The sequence below is a fragment of the Salmo salar genome, chromosome 12 (genome assembly GCF_965601325.2).
Source record: "Salmo salar chromosome 12, fSalSal1, whole genome shotgun sequence".
NCBI classification, from domain to species: domain Eukaryota; kingdom Metazoa; phylum Chordata; class Actinopteri; order Salmoniformes; family Salmonidae; genus Salmo; species Salmo salar.
Genome location: NC_138302.1, coordinates 65,964,246 through 65,991,766, shown reverse-complemented (window position 1 = coordinate 65,991,766; position 27,521 = coordinate 65,964,246). Strand labels below are relative to the sequence as shown.

General features: G+C 42.0%; 1 protein-coding gene across 3 annotated transcripts; it reads left to right on the top strand.

Annotated features, from left to right (window-relative positions):
* On the top strand, positions 1–25,942 carry LOC106565589 (la-related protein 4). Of its 3 annotated transcripts, none has more exons than XM_014132876.3 (17): positions 1–397; positions 7,764–7,905; positions 8,266–8,427; positions 8,694–8,769; positions 9,211–9,347; positions 11,677–11,780; positions 11,904–12,014; positions 15,644–15,697; positions 16,942–17,160; positions 18,006–18,112; positions 18,615–18,656; positions 19,168–19,413; positions 19,778–19,829; positions 19,943–20,113; positions 20,835–20,962; positions 21,072–21,255; positions 21,407–25,942. In XM_014132876.3, exons 1-17 carry the CDS (start codon positions 299–301, stop codon positions 21,788–21,790), a joined length of 2,418 nt encoding a protein of 805 aa, XP_013988351.1. In that variant the 5' UTR covers positions 1–298; the 3' UTR covers positions 21,791–25,942. The 3 variants fall into 3 exon arrangements, with proteins under 3 accessions (XP_013988351.1, XP_013988350.1, XP_013988352.1); XM_014132875.3 differs by having other exon boundaries at positions 20,811–20,962; XM_014132877.3 differs by lacking the exon at positions 18,615–18,656 and having other exon boundaries at positions 20,811–20,962.
* Positions 25,943–27,521: the final 1,579 nt, after the last annotated feature.

The window sequence follows — 27,521 nt, the reverse complement described above, 5'->3', positions numbered from 1 at the left end:
TATGAAAGCAGCATGAGACCCACTAGAGACAAGGTCAAGTTGTCTGTTGGTTCAACACGCGGAGAATTGTCAGCGGCGCTTAGCTAAACTTCGAAAGGTGTAACGTTATGCCGTCATGAGAATGATGTGGTTTGTAACCGAAAAATACTAGACGATTGATTATTCTATTTCCTTTTTATTGTGCCATTTGCTCCATTGATTACAATCCGTTACAAAACGTCGCAAGTTGAGCAGCGAGTGATTGCTTTCACGTGGGGGGGACTGGTGGGGGTGGGATTGGATTGTCAGGGCGGTCCGGATGAGTTCGGTACAGTGTCTGGTGCAGCAGAAGGAGGTCAAGTCGGGATCGGACGAACGTGAGCAAGGGGAGATAATATCGAAAGATCAAGGCGGAATGGTAAGTTTGGGCCTTGTGCTAACTTGTCCCCCCAAAAATCTTTCAAGTCCCCCATTGATTATTGCATTGTTCATTTTTAGAGCTTGCAAGAAAGACATTTCACTGTACTTGTGACATTAACTTGAAGCTAATCATCATTTTGCGCTAACATTACTGCAATTCCATAAAACAGTCTGCGGTTGACTGACACTTGCCTTGGCAGGTTCTGCCGCGTGTTTCTTAGTTGCCAGTCTGGCGTGTAACCTCTAAGTACACTTTACGGTAACTAACGATAGCTAGCAGTTTTTTTTGTCGACAAACTAACGTTAACAAGCCTAGTAGGTCGACTAGTTGAACTTTAACTAACGTGTTAGATCCAATGATGTAACTCGCTTAGCCGCGTTACTAGTACCTAGTTTTGCAGCTAGTCGAGCTAGCAAACACCTGGCGGTATCGTTAGCCTTAGCTTAGTCGTTCCATGTAACTACATTTCATCCAATAAAACGCTACTGTAACGTCGTTGTGTAACCAAAGTTCGAGTGTAACGTCGTTGGTTTAACCCATGTAACGTTAACTTAGCTAGGTACAGTAACTAGCTTAGTTTATTGTTGCTAGCTAACATGGCTAGCAAACGTTAGCTAATTCATGCTTGCTCGTTGGTGGTGCCTGGGTAGGAGGCAGTAGGCAAGGTCTTCAACCTAGACAGTAGGTACAGCCAAAGACGATGGTACAACTAACTTAGTTGGGTAACGCTAGCTTGCGACTGTTGGCTTACGTTAATTTACAATATGTTTAATGCAAACATTAACGTTAGACATGCAACTGGTTGGTTTCTTCCAATTTGCATCGTTTCATGCCGGTAGTATCTTGTTACTCTAGCTAATGTACATTTTCGGTGGTGGTTGAAGGTCCAACGATACCCTCACCCGTGGGGGGAAGGTGAAACTGATTCTTGATTGGTGTAATGTTTAGTTTACAAAACCTACTAGGCCTAAACCTACTAGAAAGTGGCCAGAAGAAACTCTGGGCGTTGGGGAGGAAGAAACCTTAGGATGAACAAGCTCGTACGTAGAAAATAATGTAAATTACAGTATATGTGTATATAGGCTGAGATGTTCCGCTACCCTGTAAAGCTTTATTGCCTATACTGTTTTGCTTTTCACATCTATTCGCCAAGCCTCATTGAGGTAGATTGATAGTCATGCATTCAGTAGTTAGCCCCTAGGCTAATCGTCCACTTCTGTCGTTGCTTATTCCTAAGGCCAGACAGTTTTTCCTGACAGTATGCCTCTGGGCTGTTTAAATAACTAAGGCCAAGTAATAATACTTACTCCAAGAAACCCAGTAGGTTGAAGTTGTTTCACTATGGCACTGGGATATTTCACTTCTCTGTAAAAATAAATAAATATGTATGTGTGTATATATATGTGTGTTTGACAATATCATGGACCAGGAGTGAGAACAATTACAATTTCAGTACTTGGGTTAGGTATCAACAGGTGCCGATTCCGTGGATTTTGATTAAAGCAGCCCCCGCACCTCTCTGATTCAGAGGGGTTGGGTTAAATGCGGAAGACACGTTTCAGTTGGACAACTGACGAGGTATCCCCCTTTCAATGTCACACATTGTCTGAATTGCTTGCAAAAATCTACTCATTGTATTTGTCTTTGGCTGTTCGTGTAGTGGACGGGAAAAGTGTGGCAGAAATAACCTGGCAACCAGAGGGTTGTTGATATCAAATCCTAGACGCACTTGCCTGCTGTTGTTCCCTTGAGCATGTCACTTCACCCACCACAACTCCGTGTGGCAGCCTCCCACACCTCTCGAAACCCTGTCTTTCAGAGGGGTTAGGTTGACAGTGGAAGTACAATTTCAGTTGGACCAATTGTTTTCTTATATTAAAATGGAAGTGGTTCGGTGAACCTCACTCGTGTGATGATTAACTTTGCCTGAGACCTAAAAGAGTTGTTGGCTCCCTGAGCTAAAAGTCTTGTGACATGCAGGAGACCCAGGTTTTAAAAAACCCAATTGGTCTCATTGGTACCGCCACTCTGCGAGAGGGTCATATGCAGGTGTGGTGATTGAGGTCGTTCAGTGAACCATATTCCTGTGTTGAGTAACCTTTTCTAAGACCTGAAGACTTGTTGGCTCTCCACAGGATAAGAATTGTGGCTCAGTCAGACGTTGACCTACTTTCTCAGACCAGGATTCTGTTTAACCCAATGGTGTATAAATCATTGGTTCAACCCTTTCCCTCAATCATGTTTTGATGCCCTCTGACCTAACTGATGCTATTTATGTGGCGTCTTTGCTTTCCTGACCTCCTCCGCAGCCTGGTCTCAGAGCAAAACATTGTTACTAAAATCTGTTACACTTAATTTAGTATGTTACATTAGCTTACATTATTTGACCCGCTTAGTGTTATAAATTATGTTCGATAAGACGATTGGTTACTTAAGGAAAAAACTAAAGCTGGGTGGGCGTATAATGCTAACGTCTAGCAACCTAAAGGTTGCTTTCCTAGCCACCATGCTTCTACATCTGCATTGCTTGGTGTTTTAGGCTGGGTTTCTGTCTAACGCTTTGTGGCGTCGACTGATTTTCAAAAGGGCTTTATAAATACATTTCGATAATTTGATCGAGTGTTATGGACAACTTCAGCATTTTAGGTAATTTGCAACTCCAAGTACTTACTACTTTTTAGCGTCTTTGCAAGGACATAGTATGTTAGCCAAACCTTCCAACCCTAAACTTAACCCTTTAACCTAACCTAGCTAACATTAGCCACCTAGCTAACACTACCAACAACAAATGGGAATTAATTTCATAAGTATTGCAAATTTGTAAAGCATTGTACGCATTTCAATTCGTAACATACTGTAAGTCCTACAATACGTATTATATTGCACGACCGCTTTAGAGCAATAGTAATGGCTAAACAAATGGTTTTGTAGGGTTTTTGGCTAAATGCCGAAAATAAGGCCTGTGGTAAACAGCCTCATGAGATCTTATACATTTTGTTCTATGAGAATTTGCTCAGCTAATGTACATTTTTGTGAATTTGAAGCATTTTTGTAATAAATAATTAATATCAGTCAGTTAACATGATGTTTAGCTCATAGAACAAAACGTATAAGATCTAAGCCTGTGTAAACCTCAGACCTTATTTTTGGTATTTATTCCAAACCCTAGTCTTTCCCCGTGAATGAACAAGGTAACATTTCCCGGTTTTATGACTACAAGCTGGCGAGCTCTATTAAATTGGTAGGCAAATTAAATGTAACCTAACATATCATACTAAATGGAGTGGCACGGATCTTAGTATCGTAAAATAAGTTTTGCTCTGAGACGAGGTTATCCGCCAATGCTGTAAAATTGGTACTTATGTTATTCCTGGTTGCGCTACAATGATTGCTATTTTATGTTCTTTGGATTATAAATCTGCAGCGTATACTAGAGGTTGACCGATTTAATTGGCATTGCCGATTTAATTAGGGCCCATTTCAAGTTTTCATAACGATTGGTAATCTGCAATTTTGGACGCCGATTGCATTCCACAAGGAAACTGTGGCAGGCTGAGCACCTGTTACGCGAGTGCAGCAAGGAGCGAAGGTAAGTTGCTAGCTAGCATTAACCTCATCTTACTAAAAAAACAATCTTTACATAGTCACCAGTTAACTACACATGGTTGATATTACTAGGTTAACTAGCTTGTCCTGCATTGCATATAATCAATGTGGTGCCTGTTAATTTACCATCGAATCACAGCTTACTTCAACTTCGCCGAACGGGTGATGATTTAACAAAGCACAATCGTTGCACAAATGTACCTAACCATAAACATCAATGCCTTTCTTAAAATCAATACACGGGTGTATTTTTTTTTAACCCTGCATATTTAGCTAAAAGAAATTCATGTTACCAAGCAATATTATCAAGGGAAATTGTCACTTCTCTTGTGTTCATTGCACGCAGAGTCAGGGTATATGCAACAGTTTGGGCCGCCTGGCTCTTTGCGAACTGTGAACTAATTTGTCAGAATTATACATAACATTGAAGGTTGTGCAATGTAACAGCAATATTTATACTTGCCACCTGTTTGATAAAATACGGAACGGTTCCGTATTTCACAAAGAATAAACATTTTGTTTCCGGATTTGACCATATTAATGACCAAAGGCTCGTATTTCTGTGTTTATTATATTAAGTCTATGATTTGATAGAGCAGTCTGACTGAGCGGTGTTAGGCAGCAGCAGGCTCGTACGCATTCATTCAAACAGTACTTTACTGCGTTCGCCAGAAGCTCTTAGCAATGCTTGATGCACAGCGCTGTTTGACATTCAAGCCTATCTACTCCCGAGATTAGGCTAGCAATACTAAAAGTGCTTATAAGAACATCCAATAGTCAAAGGTATATGAAATACAAATGGTTAGAGAAAGTCGACGCGTCATAATTCCTATAATGACTACAACCTAAAACTTCTTAACTGGGAATATTGAACCACCAGCTTTTATAAGTTCTGAGCAAGGAACTTAAACGTTAGCTTTTTTACATGGCACATATTGCACTTTTACTTTCTTCTCCAACACTGTTTTTGCATTCTTTAAACCAAATTGAACATGTTTCATTATTTATTTGAGACTAAATAGATTTTATTTATGTATCAAGTTAAAATAACTGTTCATTCAGTATTGTTGTCATTATATATAAATAAAAGTTTGGTAGATTTTTTTTGGGGGGTCCTCGTATCGGTGTTGAAAAATCATTGTCGGTTGACCTCCAGCGTATACATGTTGCAGGAGCGGCATGTATGCCTGTCAATATGTGGTCATTCATCGTTCTATCGGCAGAGGGTAGGTAGCGGAAGAGTTGAATGAGTGTTATGATTTAAGCGACGCTTCGACCAATTGCGAGACTCTTTGGAGACGAATGTGTGAATGAGAGGTGATGCACAAAGTCAAAGATGGTGGCTAAATGAGTTCACTCACGCCGTTTACCATCGGTGGGGTGGTCGGTTTAAGGGAGTGACTCGCCTAGACACCAATGCGATAGCAGCTGGGTCTGATCTGCTTAGTTTATTGAACCAGGAAAAAAAACTGCGGGTTGGGTGTCTCCCTTCCGTCTTTGACGAAGTGTGTCGGGACGTGACTTGTGGAGAGGTCGGAGTCTAACAGTACCATAACCAATGAAAAATCCATTGAGTACTCATGAAAGCTCCTTCACTGTAGCATGCTCTGTTTGCAGTTTTGGTATTTGTCCTACTGTGAATTGTACCATGTTGTCGAGTTCCACCCATTGTACATTTTTTTTACTTTCTATTTAAGTGAGGACCGTCTTGGATTAGCTGGCTACATCAATTGAATCGGTTAGCTAGCGAGTCAGTACAACATTGGGAGGAAATGTTTGGTCTGTATAGGGATCCATTCTAGATAATCAATAGTTGCAATCGGGGAATAACGTTGTGCTTTAGATCATTGGTGAGCATGCAAAGTATAAAACTTAACTTCTCTGGGATATGTGGGACGCTAGCGTCCCACCTCGACAACAGCCAGTGAAATTGCAGGGCGCCAAATTCAAAACAGAAGTCTAATTAATTAAAATTCCTCAAACATACAAGTATTTTACACCATTTTAAAGATAAACTTCTTGTTAATCCAGCCACAGTGTCTGATTTCAAAAAGGCTTTATGGCGAAAGCATACCATATGACTATGTTAGGTCAGCGCCTAGTCAAAAAAAAAACACAGCCATTTTCCAGCCAAAGAGAGGAGTCACAAAAAGCAGAAATAAAGAAAATGAATCACTAACCTTTGTTCTTCATCAGATGGCACTCATAGGACTTCATGTTACACAATACATGTATGTTTTGTTCGATAAAGTTCATATTTATATCCAAAAATTTGTTTACATTGGCGTGTTATGTTCAGTAATGTTTTGCCTACAAAACATCCGGTGATTTTGCAGAGACCCACATCAATTTACAGAAATACTCATAAACTTTGATGAAAGATACAAGTGTTATGCATAGGATTATAGATGCACTTCTCCTTAATGCAACCGCTGTGTCAGATTTCTAAAAAGCTTTACGGTGAAAGCCCACCATGCGATAATCTGAGTACAGCGCTCAGCCACCAAAACAAGACATACAGATACCCGCCATGTTGTGGAGGCAACAAAAGTCAGAAATAGTGTTATAAATATTCACTTTCCTTTTGATCTTCATCAGAATGCACTCCCTGGAATCACAGTTCCACAATAAATGTTAGTTTTGTTCGATAAAGTTAATCTTTATGTCCTATACCTCCTTTTTGTTTGCGCTTTTAGTCCAGTAATCCAAATGCACAAAGGGTGCTCAAAGTCAAAGTTCCATTATAGTTCGTAGGAACATGTCAAACGACGTATATAATCAATCTTTCGGTTGTTTTTATCATAAATCTTCAATAATATTTCAACCGGACAATTCCTTTGTCATTAGAAAGGAAAGGGAATGGCGCTCGTGCTCACAGCCACGCGTGATCAACTGCTCATGGCTTTCAGCCAGACCACTGGTTGAAACGGCTCTTATTCACTCCCCTTTCACAGTAGAAGCCTGAAACAACGTTCTAAAGACTGTTGACATCTAGTGGAAGCCTTAGGAAGTGCAATCTGACCCCATTTACACTGTATATTGGATAGGTAATCACTTGAAAAACTACAAACCTCAGATTTCCCACTTCCTGGTTGGATTTTTCTCAGGTTTTTGCCTGCCATATGAGTTCTGTTATACTCACAGACATTATTTTAACAGTTTTGGAAACTTTAGTTTTCTTTCCAAATCTACTAATTATATGCATATTCTGGCTTCTGGGCCTGAATAGCAGGCAGTTTACTCTGGGCACCTTATTCATCCAAGCTACTCAATACTGCCCCCTGTTCCCAAAGAAGTTAAGAAATGGAGTTGTAGCTAGTAGGCTACATGTCGCAATTGTTTTCCGAATCTTAAAGCACAAGAACCTGTGTAGTCCTGGCTGGCAGGACATATAATGCCTCCTTTAAATTTAGTCCATTCATTAGCTGGACAATTTATTTTTTTTCTATTTTTTTTCTCCAATTCATTCCCTGTTCTAATAGTAAAATGATTACCTATAAACCTTGGAATGTGTTTTTATGTGGAACATTGACCATTTGAAAATTACGCATTCATAATGCATCACTCCAAATAGACTTGCGTAGCCTATGGTTGATTATGTTTGTTAATGGTATATGATAATGTGTTTGACAGAGAGCATTGGATGTCTTGAAAATGATGCAACTTTGGAATCTGAATGTATGTGCTCTAAATAGATGTTTTGACTTTGCCGGACACCTACAGCAGCCTTAAGGAGTTTGTGCATTTCATCCCACAGGTAACCACAAAGGGAGCAGGCCTGAACCCCAATGCCAAAGTCTGGCAGGAGATCTCTGCGCCCCAGATCCAAGTCCCAGATGAGGGCGTAGAGGGCCCCTACTTGCTCCAGATGACCCCTAACTCTGCTGATGTCACTGAGGGTGCGGGCCAAATTAAATGCACCCTGGAGTTTTTATTTCACCACTACATGTATACACAGGCCTTCATAGATTTGTCACCAGATGAGAAATGGCTTCAACAGATTTCTCTCAAATTCTGTACACGTAGTGTTAAGCACGTGGTTTTCGGCTCTTGATTTGCAGAGTTCAGAGGGCTCAATGGCCCTTTTTGGAAGGACTATTAATCAAGGCCAGAGATGATCCTAACCCTGCTCTGTGGAGGCACTGAAAACCAAGCTCTGTTATGAGTCTGGATTACATAGTCTCCCTGGTTCAACCTTGACAGTCTCTTTCTCTGTTCAGACTCTTATCAACCACATGACTCTCCCCTCTTCCTCCCAGGTTACTCAGAGGTCCCTCCTACTGGGGCTAAGGGGTATGGCACGGGGTATTTAGACCCCTCCTCGGACAGCAGTGCCCCTGCACCCACAGAGGGTGTAGTGAACGGCATGGACCCCCCTGAGCTGGGGTACCCCCTCTATGACACTGTGACTGGGTCAGCAGGTCAGTAGCAGTCCTTTGGTCAGATGCTTTTGAGATGCCATGCTCTGATCTGGCGTTGAAGGGAATTGGATGCATTACGTTTCTCAGTTTTGCCTTTCACCAAGTATTGTCATTGAGTGTTACATCAATTAATGTCATAACAATTGCCAATAGTAATGATCCGAGATGTAAGGCTTTGGCAAACCTTTCCTATGCAGAAGGGCTGGTACTTGTAGCATTGCAGCCTAGAGTCAAACATTCATTTTGATCTGAAATTGTTTGTGCAGTGGAGGAAAAGCAGCCCCTCTCAGAGGTGAGCATGAGAGAGTCTCTGAAGAAACAGCTGGAGTTCTGCTTCTCCAGGTGAGTAACTGCTTTTGAGAGCCTATTTCAGATGGTTGTTTTAACTTAAATACAGTCAGAATTGAAATGTCTCTCATTGAACTAAGAAATTCTACATGGTGTGGTAGTGTATTGAGTAGACCTTGGATTTGTACCCCCGGTGATGATCAGCATCGCGCTTGGAAGGACCCAGGAGCGCTGTGACTGGAGGGCTATCCGTCTCATATCTCTCAATCTATTCACTCTCTACCTTTCCTACTCCTTCTACACCTCTTCCTCTCTCTCCCCCTAGCTCTGTCAGCACAGTGTGACTGACCTAATGACCGTGAGATTATGAGATCTGAGGGGAACAAGGAAAAGAAAAATGGACATATGAATGTGATTTTTGATATCTTTGCGTCCCATAGGCTGTAACAGACATGGCTTTTTGGTTTCTCATGCTGTGTTGCTGTCTGTCTTCAGAGAGAATCTGTCCAAGGACTTGTACCTGATGTCCCAGATGGACAGTGACCAGTTTGTCCCCATCTGGACCATCGCCAGCATGGAGGGTGTGAAGGTCCTCACCACTGACATGGACCTGATTTTGGAGGTGCTACGAGGTACAAACCCACGTCTTTAACCCTGTGGGAGTGGGGAGAACTGATGAAATGGCCTGTCTGGATAGTCTTATAGCTGTAGCCTGCTACAAGAATGGTCTGAAACAAGCTCAGATTGCAGGATCTTTAGCCAGCCTAAGGACACTTAGCATTCAAGTTGTAAAGGCTCTTACCAGATGTTGATACACGGCTGGGAACGAGATTTGTGGTAGAAGTAACAATGTGATGGCTGTAACGCCACCAGTAGATGAATTTATAATTGTTTAGAGGGATGATAATGCCAATTGTGGTAGTCAAACTTAAAACAACAAGGTAGTACAGTGCCTTGCAAAAGTATTCATCCCCCTTGGTGTTTTTCCTATTTTGTTGCATTACAACCTGTAATTTAAATAGCTTTTTAGTTTGATTTCATGTAATGGACATACACAAAATAGTCCAAATTGGGGAAGTGAAATTTAAAAAAAAAAAAAAATTGGAGAAGTCCTGTGTGCATATGTATTTACCTACTTTGCTATAAAGTCCCTAAATAAGATCTGGTGCAACCAATTACCTTCAGAAGTCACATTAGATTGCATACAGGTGGACTTTATATAAGTGTCACTATATATATATATCTCACACACACACACACCTGTTCTGAAAAGCCCCAGAGTCTGCAACACCACAAAGCAAGCGGTACCATGAAGACCAAGGAGCTCTCCAAACAGGTCAGGGACAAAGTTGTGGAGAAGTACAGATCAGGGTTGGGTTATTAAAAAAATATCTGCAACTTTGGCCATCCCACAGAGCACCATTTAAATCCATTTTTTTTTTTATGGAAAGAATATTGCACCACAACAAACCTGCCAAGAGGGCCGCCCACCAAAACTCACGGACCAGGCAAGAAGGGCATTCAGAGGGGCAACAGAGACAAAATAACCCTGAAGGACCTGCAAAGCTCCACAGTGGAGATTGGAGTATCTGTCCATAGGACCACTTTAAGCCGTACACTCTACATAGCTTTATGGAAGAGTGGACAGAAAAAAGCCATTGCTTAAAGAGAAAAATAAGCAAACACGTTTGGTGTTTGCCAAAAGGCATGTGGGAGACTCTCCAAACATATGGAAGAAGGTAATCTGGTCAGATGAGAATTAAATTGAGCATTTTGTCCATCAAGGAAAACAATGTCTAGGGCAAACCCAACACTTCTCATCCCCCTGAGAATACCATCCCCATAGTGAATCATGGTGGTGGCAGCATCATGCTGAGGGGGTGTTTTTCATTGGCACTAGGAAACTGGTCAGAATTGAAGGAATGATGGATGACGCTAAATACAGGGAAATTCTTGAGGGAAACCTGTTTCAGTCTTCCAGAGATTTGAGACTGGGCCGGAGGTTCACCTTCCGGCAGGACAATGACCCTAAGCATACTGTTAAGGCAACAATTGAGTGGTTTATTAAGGGGAAACATTTAAATGTCTTGGAATGGCCTAGTCAAAGCCCAGACCTCAATCCAATTGAGAATCTGTGGTATGACTTAAAGGTTGCTGTACACCAGCAGAACCCATCCAACTTGAAGGAGCTGGAGCATTTTTGCCTTGAAGAATGGGCAAGAATTCCAGTGGCTAGATGTGCCAAGCTTATAGAGACATACCCCAAGAGACTTGCAGCTGTAATTGCTGCAAAAGGTAGCTCTACAAAGTATTGACTTTGGGGGGGTGAATAGTTGTGCACGCTCAAGTTTTTTTTTTTTTTTTTTTTCTTGTTAAACAAATATTTTGCATCTTCAAAGTGGTAGGCATGTTGTGTAAATCAAATGGTAGTATGCCATGAACCTGGCTTCAGGAGCAAACTCAAAGGAGAGAAAATAGTCCTCAGTGTCATTATTGGAAAAGGCTCTAGTTAATCTTAGTGGATGATGTTTCTGTTGACACGTTGTTCAGGGGTCGCATTAGCTTTCAGAAGTCTGCTGCCAAATTGTCTTAGAATGAAAAGGCAAGGTTTTTTGCAAAGATGATGCATGGCTTTCATAGAATGCAGCCAGCTACATTTCCTAATTTCAAGCAAAATATTAATCTTGCATTTTAACTGGCTACCTAAGAAACTCCCAGAGAAAAATAGCCTTCACATCAGTCAGAGTGCTGGTGATCCAATGAAGAGAGCAAAGATATTTCATCCGGGTGAAGTGTAACTCCATTGCAAATGTATGAAGTGCGAAATGAGTCCCTTTACATTCATGATTTGGCATGAACCCTAACTGTATTTCATTTTTCTGCCTTTGACTTTTCCTTTCCGGCTTGAAAAATGCAAAATCCTGCGTTAATTAGACCCCTGGTTGATGTGTATGGTTTCAGCCTCGCCCATGGTACAAGTTGACGAAAGTGGGAAAAGGGTTCGGCCCAACCACAAGCGCTGCATCATCATTCTGAGGGAGGTGCCCGAGACCACACCGGTGGAGGTAACCAAATGGGAGAATTCATGTTTTTACAATTTTCCTTTGTGTAGACATTAGCTCATTACATGTGACAAATATCGTTATTTTGTTGTGGAACTGTAAACCCTCTATTTCCTTTTCCTTCAGGAAGTGGAGACCCTCTTTAAGAATGAAAACTGCCCCGAAGTGCTTAGTGTTGAATTTGCGGCCAACAACAACTGGTACATCACTTTCCGGTCGGACACTGATGCACAGCAGGTAGTGTTTCACATTCTTAACTAGTGATAGGGAAAATCGATAGTTGCGTATCCCGATAGTTTTGTGGATCATATCGATACTTTGACTCCAGTATCGTTGTTGCTAGGTAGTGTTAGCTAGTACTAGTGTCGTGGAAATTCAGAACTGAGAGAGATTTGGTAATTTCTTCAAACAATCATCTTTATTTAACCTCTATGGGCTAGGTGGGACGCTTGCGTCAGCAGAGTACCCAGCCAGAAATAATCAGACACCCATTTTTCAAGTTAGCATATAATGTCACACAAACCCAAACCACAGCTAAATGTAGCACTAACCTTTGATCTTCATCAGATGACAACCCTAGGACATTGTTATACAATACATGCATGTTTTGTTCAATCAAGTTCATATTTATATCAAAAACCAGCTTTTTACATTAGCATGTGACTAGCATTCCCACCGAACACTGCCGGTGAATTTACAAAATTACTCACGATAAACGTTCACAAAAAGCATGACAATTATTTTAAGAATTATAGATACAGAACTCCTCTATGCACTCGATATGTCCGATTTTTTTTTTTTTTATTTATTATTCTTTTTTAATTTTTTTTTTTAAATAGCTTTTCGGTGAAAGCACATTTTGCAATATTCTCAGTAGATAGCCCGGCATCACAGGGCTAGCTATTTTGACACCCACCAAGTTTGGGGCTCACTAAACTCAGAATTACTATTAGAAAAATTGGATTACCTTTGCTGTTCTTCGTCAGAATGCACTCCCAGGACTTCTACTTCAACAACAAATGTTGTTTTGGTTCCAAATAATCCATAGTTATATTCAAATAGCTCCCTTTTTGTTCGTGCGTTCAGGTTACTATCCGAAGGTTGACGCGCATTTCGTGACAAAAAAATTCAAAATATTCCATTACCGTACTTAGAAGCATGTCAAATGCTGTTTAAAATCCATTTTTATGCGATTTCTCGTAAAATAGCGATAATATTCCAACCGGCCAATGTTGTATTCATTCAAAGGCTGAAAGAAAAAAATTGAGTAGTCTCGCGAACGCACATCTCAGTCTCACTGTCCCCAGGCTGACCACTTACAAATTCTGCTGCTGTTCTTTGCCCAGAGATAGCAGACACCCCATTCCACTTTCTGGCGGCTTTAGAGAGCCAATGGAAGCCTTGGAAAATGTCACGTTACAGCACAGATGCTGTATTTTTGATAGAGATGCAACAGAAGGACAACAAATTGTCAGACAGGGCACTTCCCGTATGGAATCTTCTCAGGTTTTGGCCTGCCATATGAGTTCTGTTAGACTCACAGACACCATTCAAACAGTTTTAGGAACTTTAGAGTGTTTTCTATCCAAATCTACTAATTATATGCATATTCTCGTTTCTGGGCAAGAGTAGTAACCAGTTTAAATCGGGTATGTTTTTTTTATCCGGCGGTGCAAATACTGCCCCCCTAGCCCCAACAGGTTAAACACTTTCCATTGCTTGTTCTGTTCAATGAACCATAAACAATTAATGAACATGCACCTGTGGAACAGTCATTAAGACACTAACAGCTTACAGACGGTAGGCAATAAAGGTCACAGTTAGGAAAACTTAGGACACTAAAGAGGCCTTTCTACTGACTCTGGAAAAACACCAAAAGAAAGATGTCCAGGGTCCCTGCTCATCTGTGTGAATGTGACTTAGGCATGCTGCAAGGAGGCATGACGACTGCAGATGTGGCCAGGGCAATAAATGGCAATATCCGTACTGTGAGACGCCTAAGACAGGGAGACAGGACGGACAGCTGATCACCCTCGCAGTGGCAGACCACGTGTAACACCTGCACAGGATCAGTACATCAGAACACACCGGCGGGACAGGTACAGGATGGCTACAACAACTGCCCGAGTTACACCAGGAACGCACAATACCTCCATCAGTGCTCAGACTGTCCGCAATAGGCTGAGAGGCTGGACTGGGGGCTTGTAGGCCTGTTAGGCAGGTCCTCAACGGCAACAACGTCGTATATGGGCACAAACCCACCGTCACTGGACAAGACAGGACTGGCAAAAAGTGCTCTTCACTGACGAGTTGTGGTTTTGTCTCACCAGGGGTGATGGTCGGATTTGCGTTTATCGTCAAAGGAATCAGCGTTACACCGAGGCCTGTACTCTGGAGCAGGATCTATTTATTTTTATTTATTTATTGAGGTGGAGGGTCCGTCATGGTCTGGAGTGGTGTCACCACATCATCGGACTGCGCTTGTCATTGCTGGCAATCTCAATGCTGCGTTACAGGGAAGACATCCTCCTCCCTTATGTGCTACCTTTCCTGCAGGCTCATCCTGACATGACCCTCCAGCATGACAATACCACCACGCACAGAGCGAGCAGTATGGCTGATTTTCCTGCAAGACAGGAATGTCAGTGTTCTGCCATGGCCAGCGACGAGCCCGGATCTCAATCCCATTGAGCACGTCTGGGACCTGTTGGATCGGAGGGTGAGGGCTAGGGCCATTTTCCCCTCCAGAAATGTCTGGCAACTTGCAGGTGCCTTGGTGGAAGAGTGGGGGTAACATCTCATAGCAAAGAACTGGCAAATCTGGTTCAGTCCATGAGGCGATGCACTGCAGTACTTAATGCAGCACACCAGATACTGACTGTTACTTTTGACCCCCCCCCCCTTTGTTCAGCGACACATTATTCAATTTGTTAGTCACATGTCTGAATCTTATGTTCATACAAATGTTAAGTTTGCTGAAAATAAATGCAGTTGACAGTGAGAGGATGTTTTTTTTGGGGCTGAATTTATATCTGACGTATCAATGCTCAGTCATGGATGGTTCACCCCCCCGCCCCCCCATGCAGACCAAGGAGCATTATAAGGCACTCTGGGTTCATTCTGTTCATTCTGTTATCTGCACGTGGGTTGTTGTCTTAACCCCACCCTGGCTTAGTTTCCCAGATGCAAGAACAATTGAGACAATGAGGAATTGTTCTAAACTCCTCCTTGCTATCTCTCGGATACACCCACCACATCTTGTCTATGTAATGCAGTCTTTAACTCATTTGTCAGCTCAAGCCATCTCTAGTGACCATACACCTAGATTAGCTGCAGGGAACTAGAGTGGAGACTGTAAAAACAGGCACTAACAGGCCAGAAATATCCTATTTGTTAAGTATTAATTGCTAACTATTAATATCAAACAAATCAGGTAAATGTGTAATTTTCTATCACACTTGTCAGCACTACCTGTGCTGAAACACTGGTGTTTTTCACCCTGTCTTTTAAGCACTTTATTTCCATGAGTGATCAAAACAAATTCTCATGCTCTCGCTTGTCTCCCTGCAGCAGACCATAGTGAGAAATGTTTGGAAGGTCAAATCGCAATATAGAATCACAGTGCATATAGAATTGATACATAGCGTATCGACACCCAAGTATCTTGATGTCCCTGGCCATTACCAGCCCTATTCACAACTATCCGTAGTCGGTGAAAATGACTTGCAAATTCCAAATCCTCATTCAAAGTTCTTTTTTTTGTGCGATTTGTGGGGAGAAAATGTATGCACTCATTATATAAGAGCGTCTGCTAAATTACTCAAATGTAAATGTACTTTTATTTATTCTCGCTTATCATTCCTCAGGCCCACAGATATCTAAGGGAAGAAGTGAAAACATTTCAGGGAAAACCCATCATGGTTAGTACATTTTTATGTGTCTTTTCTCACGTAAAACATGCTTTTCTTTGATCAGATTTCATTTAGTCAAGGGGAGGCAATGCGTAACTTAAGTCAACTGTACAGCTCTGATATCAGCTGATAGGAGTTGGGGGAATGCAGTGCTGTACCTCCCTCACTGTTCTGCAGTCAGCTTTTATGAGGTCACGTCAGTGAGTTCTAGAGGGTGTTGCTGTCTCATTGCTAGGAGCTTGTGGCTGAGCTGTGGCTACACTACAGCAAGGTCACCTTGAGTTTGTGCCTGCATAAGGATCCGGTAAGGATGGCGTTGCCAGCCAGACTGCAAGCCATTTCTCTCTCCCTCTGTTCTATTAGTCTGAATTCCATCTCCCACATTCAAGAAGTTATGACATTGTCCACATTTCATTCAACCACTCTTTAGCAGTAGTTATTTTTGATCCTACTTAATTTAAGAGCGACTGACAATGTGAATTTCAAAGTCATTAATTCACCTTAAACTTTAATTTGATTTGGTGCGCTAGCCTTCCCTGTGGCTCAGTTGGTAGAGCATTGTATTTGCAATGCCAGCATGGTGTATGCAACGCCAGGGTTGTGGGTTCGATTTCCACGGGGGGGGGGGGCAGTACAAAAAATGCATGAAATTAAATGTATGCATTCACTACTGTAAGTCGCTCTGGATAAGAGCGTCTGCTAAATGACAAAAATGTAAAAAATGTAGATCAAGTAGCTTAATGCATGAAACTTCGGCAAAAGCAAAGCCCACAGTGTTGATCATTATTGTGCTTGCAAGGACCCAGAAGCACTGTGACTGTGGAGGACTCCTCTTCGGCTCTCTAAATCTTTCGTCTCCTCCTCTCTGACATTTTCTCCCTTTTTTTTTTTATTTTTATTTTTTTATTTTATTTGTTTTATTCATCCCCCTCTACACCTATTCCTCCCCCTGTCAGCAGTGTGACTGACCTAATGACTGTGAGATTGAGTTCTGAGGGGAACGAGGAACACAGCCTCCATTTCCTTCTCTCTGTAAATGGCAGAGTGGGGACAATCATGTGAAGCCTATTTTAATCTTGAATTTGTTTATTCAATGGACTGCATGTTGTACTTACATGTCATGTGTTTGTACTCCATTCCCACCCTCTTTGCATTCCTCTACACACACACACACACGCGCACACACACACACACACACACACACACATCTCCCTGCCCCACCTGTCTGTCTCGCTCTCTTTTCCTCTGTCCAGGCTCGTATCAAGGCCATCAACACATTCTTTGCAAAGAATGGCTACCGTAGCGCACTGGACTCCAGTGTGTACAGCCAGCAGGGCCAGTCTCAGTCCCAGTACACTTCTACACACCTCTACATGCAGCAGGTGTTCAGCCCCCAGCAGCAGTACCCTCTCTACCCCCTGGTGCCCCCCACCTGGAACCCATCGCCTGCCCCTTATTTTGAGACCCCACTGGTAAGGCCCAGATGATTGAGGTTCCCTGTTCAAATCAAATTTTATTTGTCCCATGTGCCGAATACAACAGGTGTAGTAGATCTTACAGGGAAATGCTTACTTACGAGTGCTTAACCAATAATGGAGTTAAGAAAATATTTCCTAATGTAAAAAGTAACACAATAGAATTACATAATAATAACGAGGCTATTTACAGGGGGTACTGAGGTAATTTGTACATAGGGGTAAAGTGACTAACTTATATTGTTTTACACTTGGTTATGAGTTGTGTTCATTCCTAGGATGACCAGCCCATTCAGATCATGTAATGGAGAGTGTGGTGGTTGCTTATCATGGGAACAATGGTGTTGGTTTACCTGTAGCTACTCAGTTCTGAACAAAGATCAAATTGAGTCCAGTTTTCAGCAAATGGCTCCTTTCTTAAAACATGTGACCCAGTGGTGACAGGTCAAAGTGCATAGAGGGGTTTCAGGCTGGGAGACGAGCCACTCTGGGTTCATCTATGCCCCCAAATCCTTTTACTTTCTCTTACCCCCCCCAGTGAGCAGTAAGATTATGAGATCTGAGGGTCTGGATAGGTGATTTAGGAACACGCGTGGTGAACGTCATCCTCAACATGTCCTGCTCAGACTGGTATGAATATACCATGCGTTTGCTGTAACACACACACCCTTAACCTTGCAATCTGGGGTCCGAGTGGTCATGACATTTAGTAATGTAGCACTGTCAGGATCAGCTGTTCCTGTAAGAGCTGTGTCATAACTGAGGTGATTTACCTTTGTCATTGACTGGCTACACTGAGTGAACAAAATTGCCACCCATGATTTCTTCCCTCTTTCATCCAGGCCCCGTTCCCCAACAGTGGCTTTGTGAATGGCTTCAGCACCCCTGGAAACTACAAGACTGGCACCAGTCCCCTGGGCCTCGGACGATCGCCCTTCAACAGCAACCGGTAGGTGTTTTCTCTCAGGGCGAGAACCCCCATCCGGCTTCCACTTGATCCTTTATCAATTGGCTTTGACCCAATGATGACAAATTGATGCGCATAGAGGTGCTTCAAGCTGTGAGATGAAGGCTTTTGGGTTTCTTTCTCCTCCCTCCCTCCTACTTTTCTTACCAACTCTCTCTTACGCCCCAAAGTCGCTAGTCTCTACACTTGACCCGATGAGCGTTAAGATTATGAGATCTGAGGGTTCAAACAGGTGTTTGGCCATCAAAAGTGGACCATTTGAATTCCTCCACAGCCTTACAAAATTAGATGTGTTCTGACATTCTGTATCCATTTTTTTAAGCACTGGGGTGGTTGTTGTAATTGAGCAGATAATGTGATTTAGTACATATATGATTCATATTTATGTTCCTGAACAAAATAAGACAAATTATATTTGTTAGTAGTTTTTTGGGGTCTGCTGTCATGAATAACTTGTTGCCTTTTACTTCCCCCTGTCCCACAGTGTCCCCCTCTATTCCAGAAAGAATGTAATCAATGCCTTCAGGTATAAACAGATATCAATCACGTTATCAGTTGATGCTCCTCCCCACCTCCATTTCATCCATTCTCATTCTAAAACATATACGTTAGCAAGCTAGATAATGCAACTTGAAACTATCCATTTTAATGCTATTGTGCGGTGTCCTTGAACTGTGGCAACCCTCAACTGATATTTGAGAAAGCTAGCGTAACTCACAAATAACGGTATATGAAACCGAGAGCTCAGGGATTAAATTCAAGTTTGCACTTGACTACAAGCTGCAGAAAGTTCATTTCCATCAGCCTGTGCTTAGCAAACGAAAACCCTTCCCTTAGTATTCTATACAGTAGCATAGTTACAATATTCACTGTCTTAATGTTTAATGTCCTTATCCTCTCCATATCTGCATGAATCTTACTGGAACAGCTCTAGCTGTTTTGTGATCAAGTTATTGTATCTTTAGACTGAATGATAGCTAGCAGTTATGCCTGGTGAGAATGAGATCCAGTTATGACTGACTGATTTCCTTCCCCAGGAACCATGTGAAGAGCCAGCCCCAGCCATGTGACGAAACCTTACCTCCATCTGTGACCCCTGTACCCCCCCTGGTGGATGGCCTGTCTGGCCCCTCCAGCCCTCAGCCACCCCGCATGACTGGGGCTCCCCTGGTTAGCACCCCTGAATCTGGCCCTGCTCTCGCATCTTACTGCCTCAGGGACACCCTCCCACTGGCTTCAGAGGGGATGTCTAACGGAGACCTGGGCATTGCTGGCAGAGGCAGGTCAGTCTCCACAGACAACGCACGTACACACCCACAACCTGCTCATACATGAAATGCCATTATATCACAATTGGGCTTTACCAGATGGCTTTGACCCTATGATGACAAATCAATGCGCATAGAGGTGCTTCCAAGTTGTAGGATGAAGGCTTTTGGGTTTCACTCTCCTCCCTTTCTTTCGCTCAAACTTTCTTCTATCCCCCCCAAAGTCACTAGTCAATACACTTGACCCGATGAGCTGTAAGATTATGAGATCTGAGGGTTCAAACATGTTTTTTTTTGGCCATACAAAGCCTTCTCAGAACAGCAACAATGCCTTTTACTCTTTGGCTCCTTATGCTCATCTTGGTGATAATGTTTGTAGGAGAGGCAGCTACCGAGGGATGCGCAGAAGGAGAGAGGACGAGCGGCTCATGGTCAGTTACGTTTTTCATAATTTCCACTTCTGTCACGTGTATTCTACACCCTATCTGACCCCAAGCGCAGTTGGATTGAAGCTAAAAACGTGTTCTTGTGTGTGGGTTTACAGAGGCCCATCCCTCTGAGTGAGGTTAAGGTTCCACAGCCCAAGTTTGACTTGGCAACCTCCAACTTCCCTCCGTTGCCTGGGTGTGCGGTCAGCATGCAGGGAGAAGAGCCCGTGCTGGAGACACGCATGTCTGATGTGGTGCGGGGTGTTAAGGTGGTGACCAGTGACAAAGTAAGGAGAAACTCGAACGCTGTTGCACTTTTTTTTTTCTTCTTGACACAAACAAGTAGGCTTACAAACTGGTTATAATTGTTTTTCCTGGTCAGGCCACTTATCCCCAACTCTTACATCCGGCAGATAGCCTAGTGGTTAAGAGAGTTGGGCCAGTAACCGAAAGGTTGCTGGTTTTAATCTTGAGCCGACTAGGTGAAGCTGTCTGTGCTCTTGAGCAAGGCACTTATCCAGTACCAGAGGGCCAAGTCTAGGTCCAAAAGGCTTCTGAACATGTAATCAAATGGCTACCCAGACTATTTGCATTGCCCCCCCTTTTACGCTGCTGGTACTCTGTTATCTATGCGTAGTCTCTCTAACTCTAGCTACATGTACATATTACCTCAACTAACCTGTGCCCCCGCACATTGCCTCTGTACCAACCGGTATCCCTGTATATAGTCTTGCTACTGTTATTTTAATGCTGCTCTTTATTTGTTTTACTTTTTCTTAACTGTATTGTTGGTTAAGGGCTTATAACTAAGAATTTCATTAAGGTCTACACCTGTTGTAATCGGTCCATGTGACAAATAGAATTTGATTTGAACCCTAATGTGCTCCTATAAGTCGCTCTGTATAAGCGCGTCACATAAATTACTCAAATGTAATCACTCTTTTTGTGGTCTCAACCAAATGCCATGTTTTTTCTTCCTCCAAGTCAACTGTCCTATCTCATGTCCAGCCTGAGGTGAATAAGGAGGCTGTGGCCCCTCCTGTTAGTACCCAGGAAGAAACTGTGAGCGTGCCCTGTCCTGTCATGCCAGCCCTCAAACCCCCCACCCCTCTAGTTGTGGAGCCCCCTGTTCCAAGGTATAGTCTTCCTCTGGTTAACGGTCACAAAGATGTGCTGTAGGGATTTTTAAGATATTTAAATGTTGGAAAAAAACCTTCATAGAAATCTTTTCTTCTGTCTGTGCAGTGTTGCTCACCCGGTGGAGAAGCCTGAGCCTCATGTCCAAAGGGAGGCTGCTCCAACCCCCACACCACCCTCTTCTTTGCCAACCCCATCACAGCCTGCCGCTGCTACCAAACCCACCCCTATCCCCACCAGCAGTCAGTCCATCTCCACAACACCAGTCCCCGCTGCCCCCACTACTGCACCGGTAAGACTTCACTCACTACCTGGCTGATTTCACTGGATAGATAATGCATTGGATATAATGTCAGTTAAAAAGAGGTAAACGAAAAGCTGTTCTACCTATTCTTTCTCCTCCCCCTATTCTGTTTCCTGTCTGTATTTCACCATCCAACCAGGAGCCAAGGAAGCTGAGCTATGCTGAGATGTGCAAGCGGCCAGCCACCCAGCTCCCAGCCCCAAGCACCTCCCCCAACCCTCCCATCACCTCTGCCAGCCAACCCCTGCAGGAGCTTCGTGTCAACAAGGCTGATGAGCCTGCAGCCTCCAGCAGCAGCAATGGTGATAGGCCAGAGAAACCTGAGGGGTCTGGAGAAGGCCGGCCCCTTCGTGACCCCCTGGGCTCATACCGTGGGGGTAACGGCCCTGCCCTATCCGGAGGGATGGGTCTAAAGTACCGGGATCAGCAGCGGGGTGCCTCCATGAGACGACGGATCTCCCCCCACGGCTGGGCTAGACGGAGTGGGAAGGAACAGAACATTCCACCCCGGTCGCCGAAGTAGTTTAAACCACAACCAACAGACTAACAGGAAAACAAACAGATCTATATATGTAAAGACAGAAATATATGAATATATATTATTGGATGAAAGAACATGTGCGTTCCGAATCTAGAAGACCCTCCTGGAGCTCAGTCGGACACACACTGACCTTTGTTTGGGGAAACACTGAAAGCGGTAATCATTTTAAGTGGGGGTGAACATGAGTCACAAAACACAAACTGAAAGACTTGTTTGAAAGAACAGTGAGATGCTGACATGTGGCCTCACCTTGGTTAGCTTGAAGAATGGGCCCTCCGCTAAATCTATGAATTTTATTTTTATGTGAAAGTGGGGTTTGAGGGAGGGGGGACAAATGTATGGTAAGTAAAACCTTGTATCTCAAAAATACCAGTAGTTGCAAAATAAGAAACAACAGTTGAACTGTTAGCAAATCTAGTTTATATGCAACAAAGCAAAAGATGTGGATATCCACCGATATGACAACTTTGCTTTGATACTACTTCGTTATAAAAAATGAATTTGAGGGAGGGGTTAGTAAGGTATTGTTCATTAACTGTGTGGAAGTTTGCTTTTATGACGGTTGGAAGCAGACGATGGCCACATGGTTCAGGAGTTGTTCTGAGAGTTGGGAAGCCTGTCAAGTCAAGCTGCACATTCATTTAGGTGAAGAAACCATCTTAGACATGTCTGCTTTTAGTCTGGAATATATTTTTTTTAACTAGTGCGGACATGTGAATTAAAATCGATGCATTTCTTTTCATGGTTGACGGAAGATTTTGGTACACCCTTGCATAAGTACAGCATTGAAAACTTTACAATAATAGTGCATGAATACTTGAGCAGTGCAAATTTGAGGTGTTTGTATAGTGAGACTGATGTAACTGAATTGTTATATTTTTTATCTTAATTTACTCTCTTCCATACAGATTGTTAAATGTTTGGCTGTGTATGTCATGGGTAAAGGCTCATAGGAGTAGTCTTCCCTTAGTTTAGGTGTTCCGTTATTGAGACACTCGCATCCTAGACACTAACGGTGTATGTAACTGGCTGGCGTTTCATGAATTCTACAGTGTTGTACATAGCCATTTAAGAATTATATATTTTTGTTTTGGCTTGCATAGAAGCTGTACCTATTGTATTAATCTTTACAATTGTATTCCCCAACCTATGTGGTCAAATGCAGGTTCAGCATTGATATATACCTTGAAAATCAAATAGAAACCCTTCCACCCCAGATATCTGGTCAGTTCAATATGCTCTATTACCATATCTGTGCAACAGGCTCCGGGGAGGCTATCAAGCATTTTGGTTGGTTGTATCATGTAGAGTAGGCTAGATGGTATTTCAGAGTAGTAATGGCAGATTTAGTGCAATGGTTTCCCAAGCATGAAACTGGTCTCTGGCATTCGACGTATTCCAACTTGCTCATTTAAAATCGCAAAAATGGGCCTGAATTCTGAAGCAAGTGAACACTCAATTCTCATGTTCTCTTAAGGCCGTGTCTAGACTTAATAGTTCATTCTGTTTTAGTATGCTGATCATAGTCCTAATCATGGATTTCTGAACGCGTCATGCATCTACATGTTAAATGTCTGGTTCATGCCCTTTTCCCGCGCAATATTACCTAGGTAAAGTATGACAACACAACTGATAGCGTTGCTTGGTAGCGACAGCCAAGGGGATTGCAAACGGGTTAACGACACTAGCCAAACATTTGTTTTTCTAAATATTAGCTAGCTGGCTAGCATTTGAGTCCAGAAAACACGCTCCTAGCGTATGAGGAACGTATTTCCTCAAGTTAAAATGAAATGGTGCCTCGGTCCCAAAACAAGTTTTCTGGAGATGTTTGGGTAGAGTGCTGATGACGTCGGTCGCTGATTGCGCCAGGATTAAATGGTTATTTCACTTTTTGGTTCTTAGAGTTGAATATTTTAATGCATATCCAATTATGTTTGAGTTCTGTACATGTCCATTGATTGCTAAAAGGAAACTTTAGAGCATTTGTCGTTCACATGTTAATGGTGGGTCGCGACATGTCACTTATTTGTATTTTATTTTGTAAAACATCTTAGGAACTTGGGTGGTCTCAAGTTACTGTTTAGAGTTAGAATAGTAGATTACAAAAGGTACAGTTTAGACATGGTTGTGCATAAGCAGTTTTCCCCTTGTCAGTCACTCTTAGCCATGTCAACCAACTTTTTAGATTGGTAAATTAGTCTAGCCGGCTATCTAAACTTGTATTAGCACGGGCGAAACCCACCAGGCACGCAGGGCACTGAGGTTAATCACTCTCACTTGGATCTCATGTTATCATGGCATAAAGTCATTGCACAATGTGTAGAATTAGTCTAGCAGGAAATTGGCTATAACACTGCACAGATTCCTCTCCATTCCATGGCAGTATGTTTTATACATTTGCAAAATTCTCTCTGCCCCATGGCAAAAGGTGTAGAATTTAGGAAATGTAATTTAAACTAAATTATTTCTCTCTGCTGTCTGGGGGGGGGCAGGCATTCTCACCTAACCAAATTATGCTTAGGGCCCCCAAAAGGGTGCATCTTTTCATGAGTGTGAGAAAAACACAATCTAATTTGGGTCGCAGGCTGAAAAACTTTAAGAACCCCTGCTTTAGTGATGTCTTAAATATAAATGTTAGAGTTGACTAGATGTGGGGGGCATCAATCTTAATATCTGTTCTCTCTATGCTCTTACAAACTCTTAATTCAGCCTTTTGTGTATGAATGGATTGAACATCCGGACCAAAGTCGAGCAAGCAAAAAAGACAATTTTGGGAACTTGCTCAAATCTGTGTGGGAAGTGGAGATCAAATGTTGCTGAAACAGGATTGGCCAGTCATGGCTTGGTGAATGTAGGCCTGTTTGAGAGAAGGCCACTTTTCATAAGTGGTCTGAATGTTCTTGTACCAATTTTGCACCTAGCAGGCTAGTCTTTAGTCTGGTTTGTGTTAGATGACTGTTGCGATTTTCATTTTTTCTCTTTATGATCTGTATTAGTGAGCATATTTAGATTAAATGTTTTGAGAGTTATGCAGTTTGACTTTTTTTAAATGTATTGTAAGTAATGTCGCTATTTTTTTTAAATATTTTTTTTGATTAATTTAAAAAAAAAAAATTGCTTTTTTTGTTCCCCTAAAATGTTTTGATGTAATAGTTGAGTATACAATATCTGATTTGAGAATTCAGTGCATTGCCTGGGTGCTAGCAGTGCAGTAACATGTTATCTATGTAATCACTGGGCCTGTTGTGATTTTTATTTTTACATCCATTTAATGGCTAAACTATGAGCAGGTAGTGGTGTTGTGGAATGAAATGCACTAACTTTTGTTTTAAAATCTCCCATGCTGTGTGAAATCATTTTAGATGTCTAAAGAAAAGGTGATTTTAGCAGGCTTCCTGAAGTTATTACAGGAATGGGGGTTAATTTCTATTTTTACTGTTTTTGATTGTTCTAGCATTTCTCTACTGGGACAAATGTGTTTTTAGGGGGTGCAGGTGGGACATAGTAACAGATAAGTGGGGTGTGAGACACTGATTTAGTAGATGTCTGAACAAAAGTTAAAGAAAATAAAGTACATGTTTTGGCCTTTTTGATATAGTGTTTCTGTGCTTGCAATGATTTTCGCTGTCTGTGTATTTTAAATGTTTGTGCTGTGCTCAGTAGTTCTGTGGTCTTGTACCGGGCGTCTGTGTTAAGATGTTTCAGGGTGCGTGTATGACTCTTCACCAGTACTACTTTGACAGTCCCCAAAAATATTTTTCAGGCCTAACTAAAATTCCAGTGCCTTCTCAGTGTTGAGGTTTTCCTTCTCTGCAAAGTAAAAGTAACATGAACACTTTTTAATTTGGAGCAAGGCAGGTTTGTTGGTTTAGTGGAAAGACAAAAATACATGGCTCATACTCAGAATTTATACGTTATTAAACTTGTGTGTATGCTGTGTCACAAATAGAAATGTAAGCGGCTCGCATGCCAATGCTGAAATTGTAATACGCTGCTTCAACATAACAGCTCTTTTTGAAAACCAGTGAAAAGGTGAAGCAAGTCGACTGGTGTGAGCAGGAATATATACATACTGTTTTACTGTCGTAAATGTGTCATTGCAAACATGTACGAGAATAAACATTTTAAACACTGCATTGTATTTACTGAATCAAACTCATGTGGCAATATTGTTTTGTCATTGTGTGAGTGAAGTCCAAAAATACACATTTTGCTTGGTGTTTGTCACAAATGTCACCCTGTTCCCTAGGGCCCTACTCTCATACTGTGTCATCAGGTTACAGACTCCGGTCGTAACCTTCAGAAAATCAAGAGACGAGAGAAAGATACCATAAGACATAAGCGCAACATTCACACGACAGCTACAAATACTATGCAAGGTAATGTGTATATAGAAGATAATGTCACAAATTAAATGATAATTAAAAAAATGCACTCATGCCGGTAAAAAACGTATTGGACTTGCCACAACTGAATTTCCATCGGAAAAATTAAGTAATTCTATAGGTTTCCATTTCGGACACATCCTTGGACTCCTTTAGCACTGAGACCTAGGGCTGAAGGTCACACTGGTTCAATCACCAACAAATGCCAAGGCAGTGAATTGACCTCCCATGCTTTTGGTTCTTGAATTCCTAAAAGGTGAGACAGACTGGCTTGTTCTCATATTATACTCTTGAATGGCTGCTGTGGAAATAAGATTGTAGTGTACAATACAGCAGAGAAAATAGATTTTGTGACAGATTTGGTGCCATCTGTTGTTGGATAGCTACAGGGCGAGCTCCAGGCATAACTGGCAAGCGGTTGCTCCGGACCGATTCATTAAAAAATGCAGTTGTCACTCAGGGTCTCAATTTACTGTTGAGAGTTAGAGTAGTAGAATACACAAGGTGTAATTTGGTTGTGCATCAGCAGTTTCTCTTATGTCAGTCACTGATAGTGCGGAGCGATTAGTGCTTTTTGAGATTGGTTCAGATTTGGTTTGATTCTAAAAAAATAATCATGGTTTTCAATGTTTTATTTTACATTAAATGCGTTATCACGTTACAATTATTTTAGAACTTAATGGAAATTTCAAAGCCAAAAATAGTGAACATTCAACTGCCAAAACATTGAAAATATTCCATTGTCTGTGCAGGTCCACATTGGGAAGACATCAATAGGAAATGACTATGAAAAAAAAGATTTGTTGTATATTACTTAGTTTTTATTATATTACTGTATTTTTCATTCCTTTAAGACATCTTTTCATCACTACTCAGGCAGTCGCAGCCAGCCAGCCAGACCATCCCAATGTTATCTACACTGAACAAAAATATAAATTCAACATGTAAAGTGTTGGTCTCATGTTTCATGATCTGAAATAAAAGATCCCAGAAATGTTTGAAACACAAAATATTATTTCTCAAAAATGTTGGCTACAAATTTCTTTACATCCCTGTTAGTGAGCATTTCTCCTTTGCCAACATATGCCACACCTGTTAGGTGGATTGATTATCAAGAAGCTGATTAAACAGCATGATCATTACACAGGTGCACCTTGTGCTGGGGACAATAATAGGCCACTCTAAAATGTGCAGTTTGTCACACAACACAATGCCACAGATGTATCAAGCTTTGAGGGAATATGCAATTGGCATGCTGACTGCAGGAATGTCCACCTGAGCTGTTGCCAGAGAAGTGAATGTTCATTTCTCTATCATAAGCCGCCTCC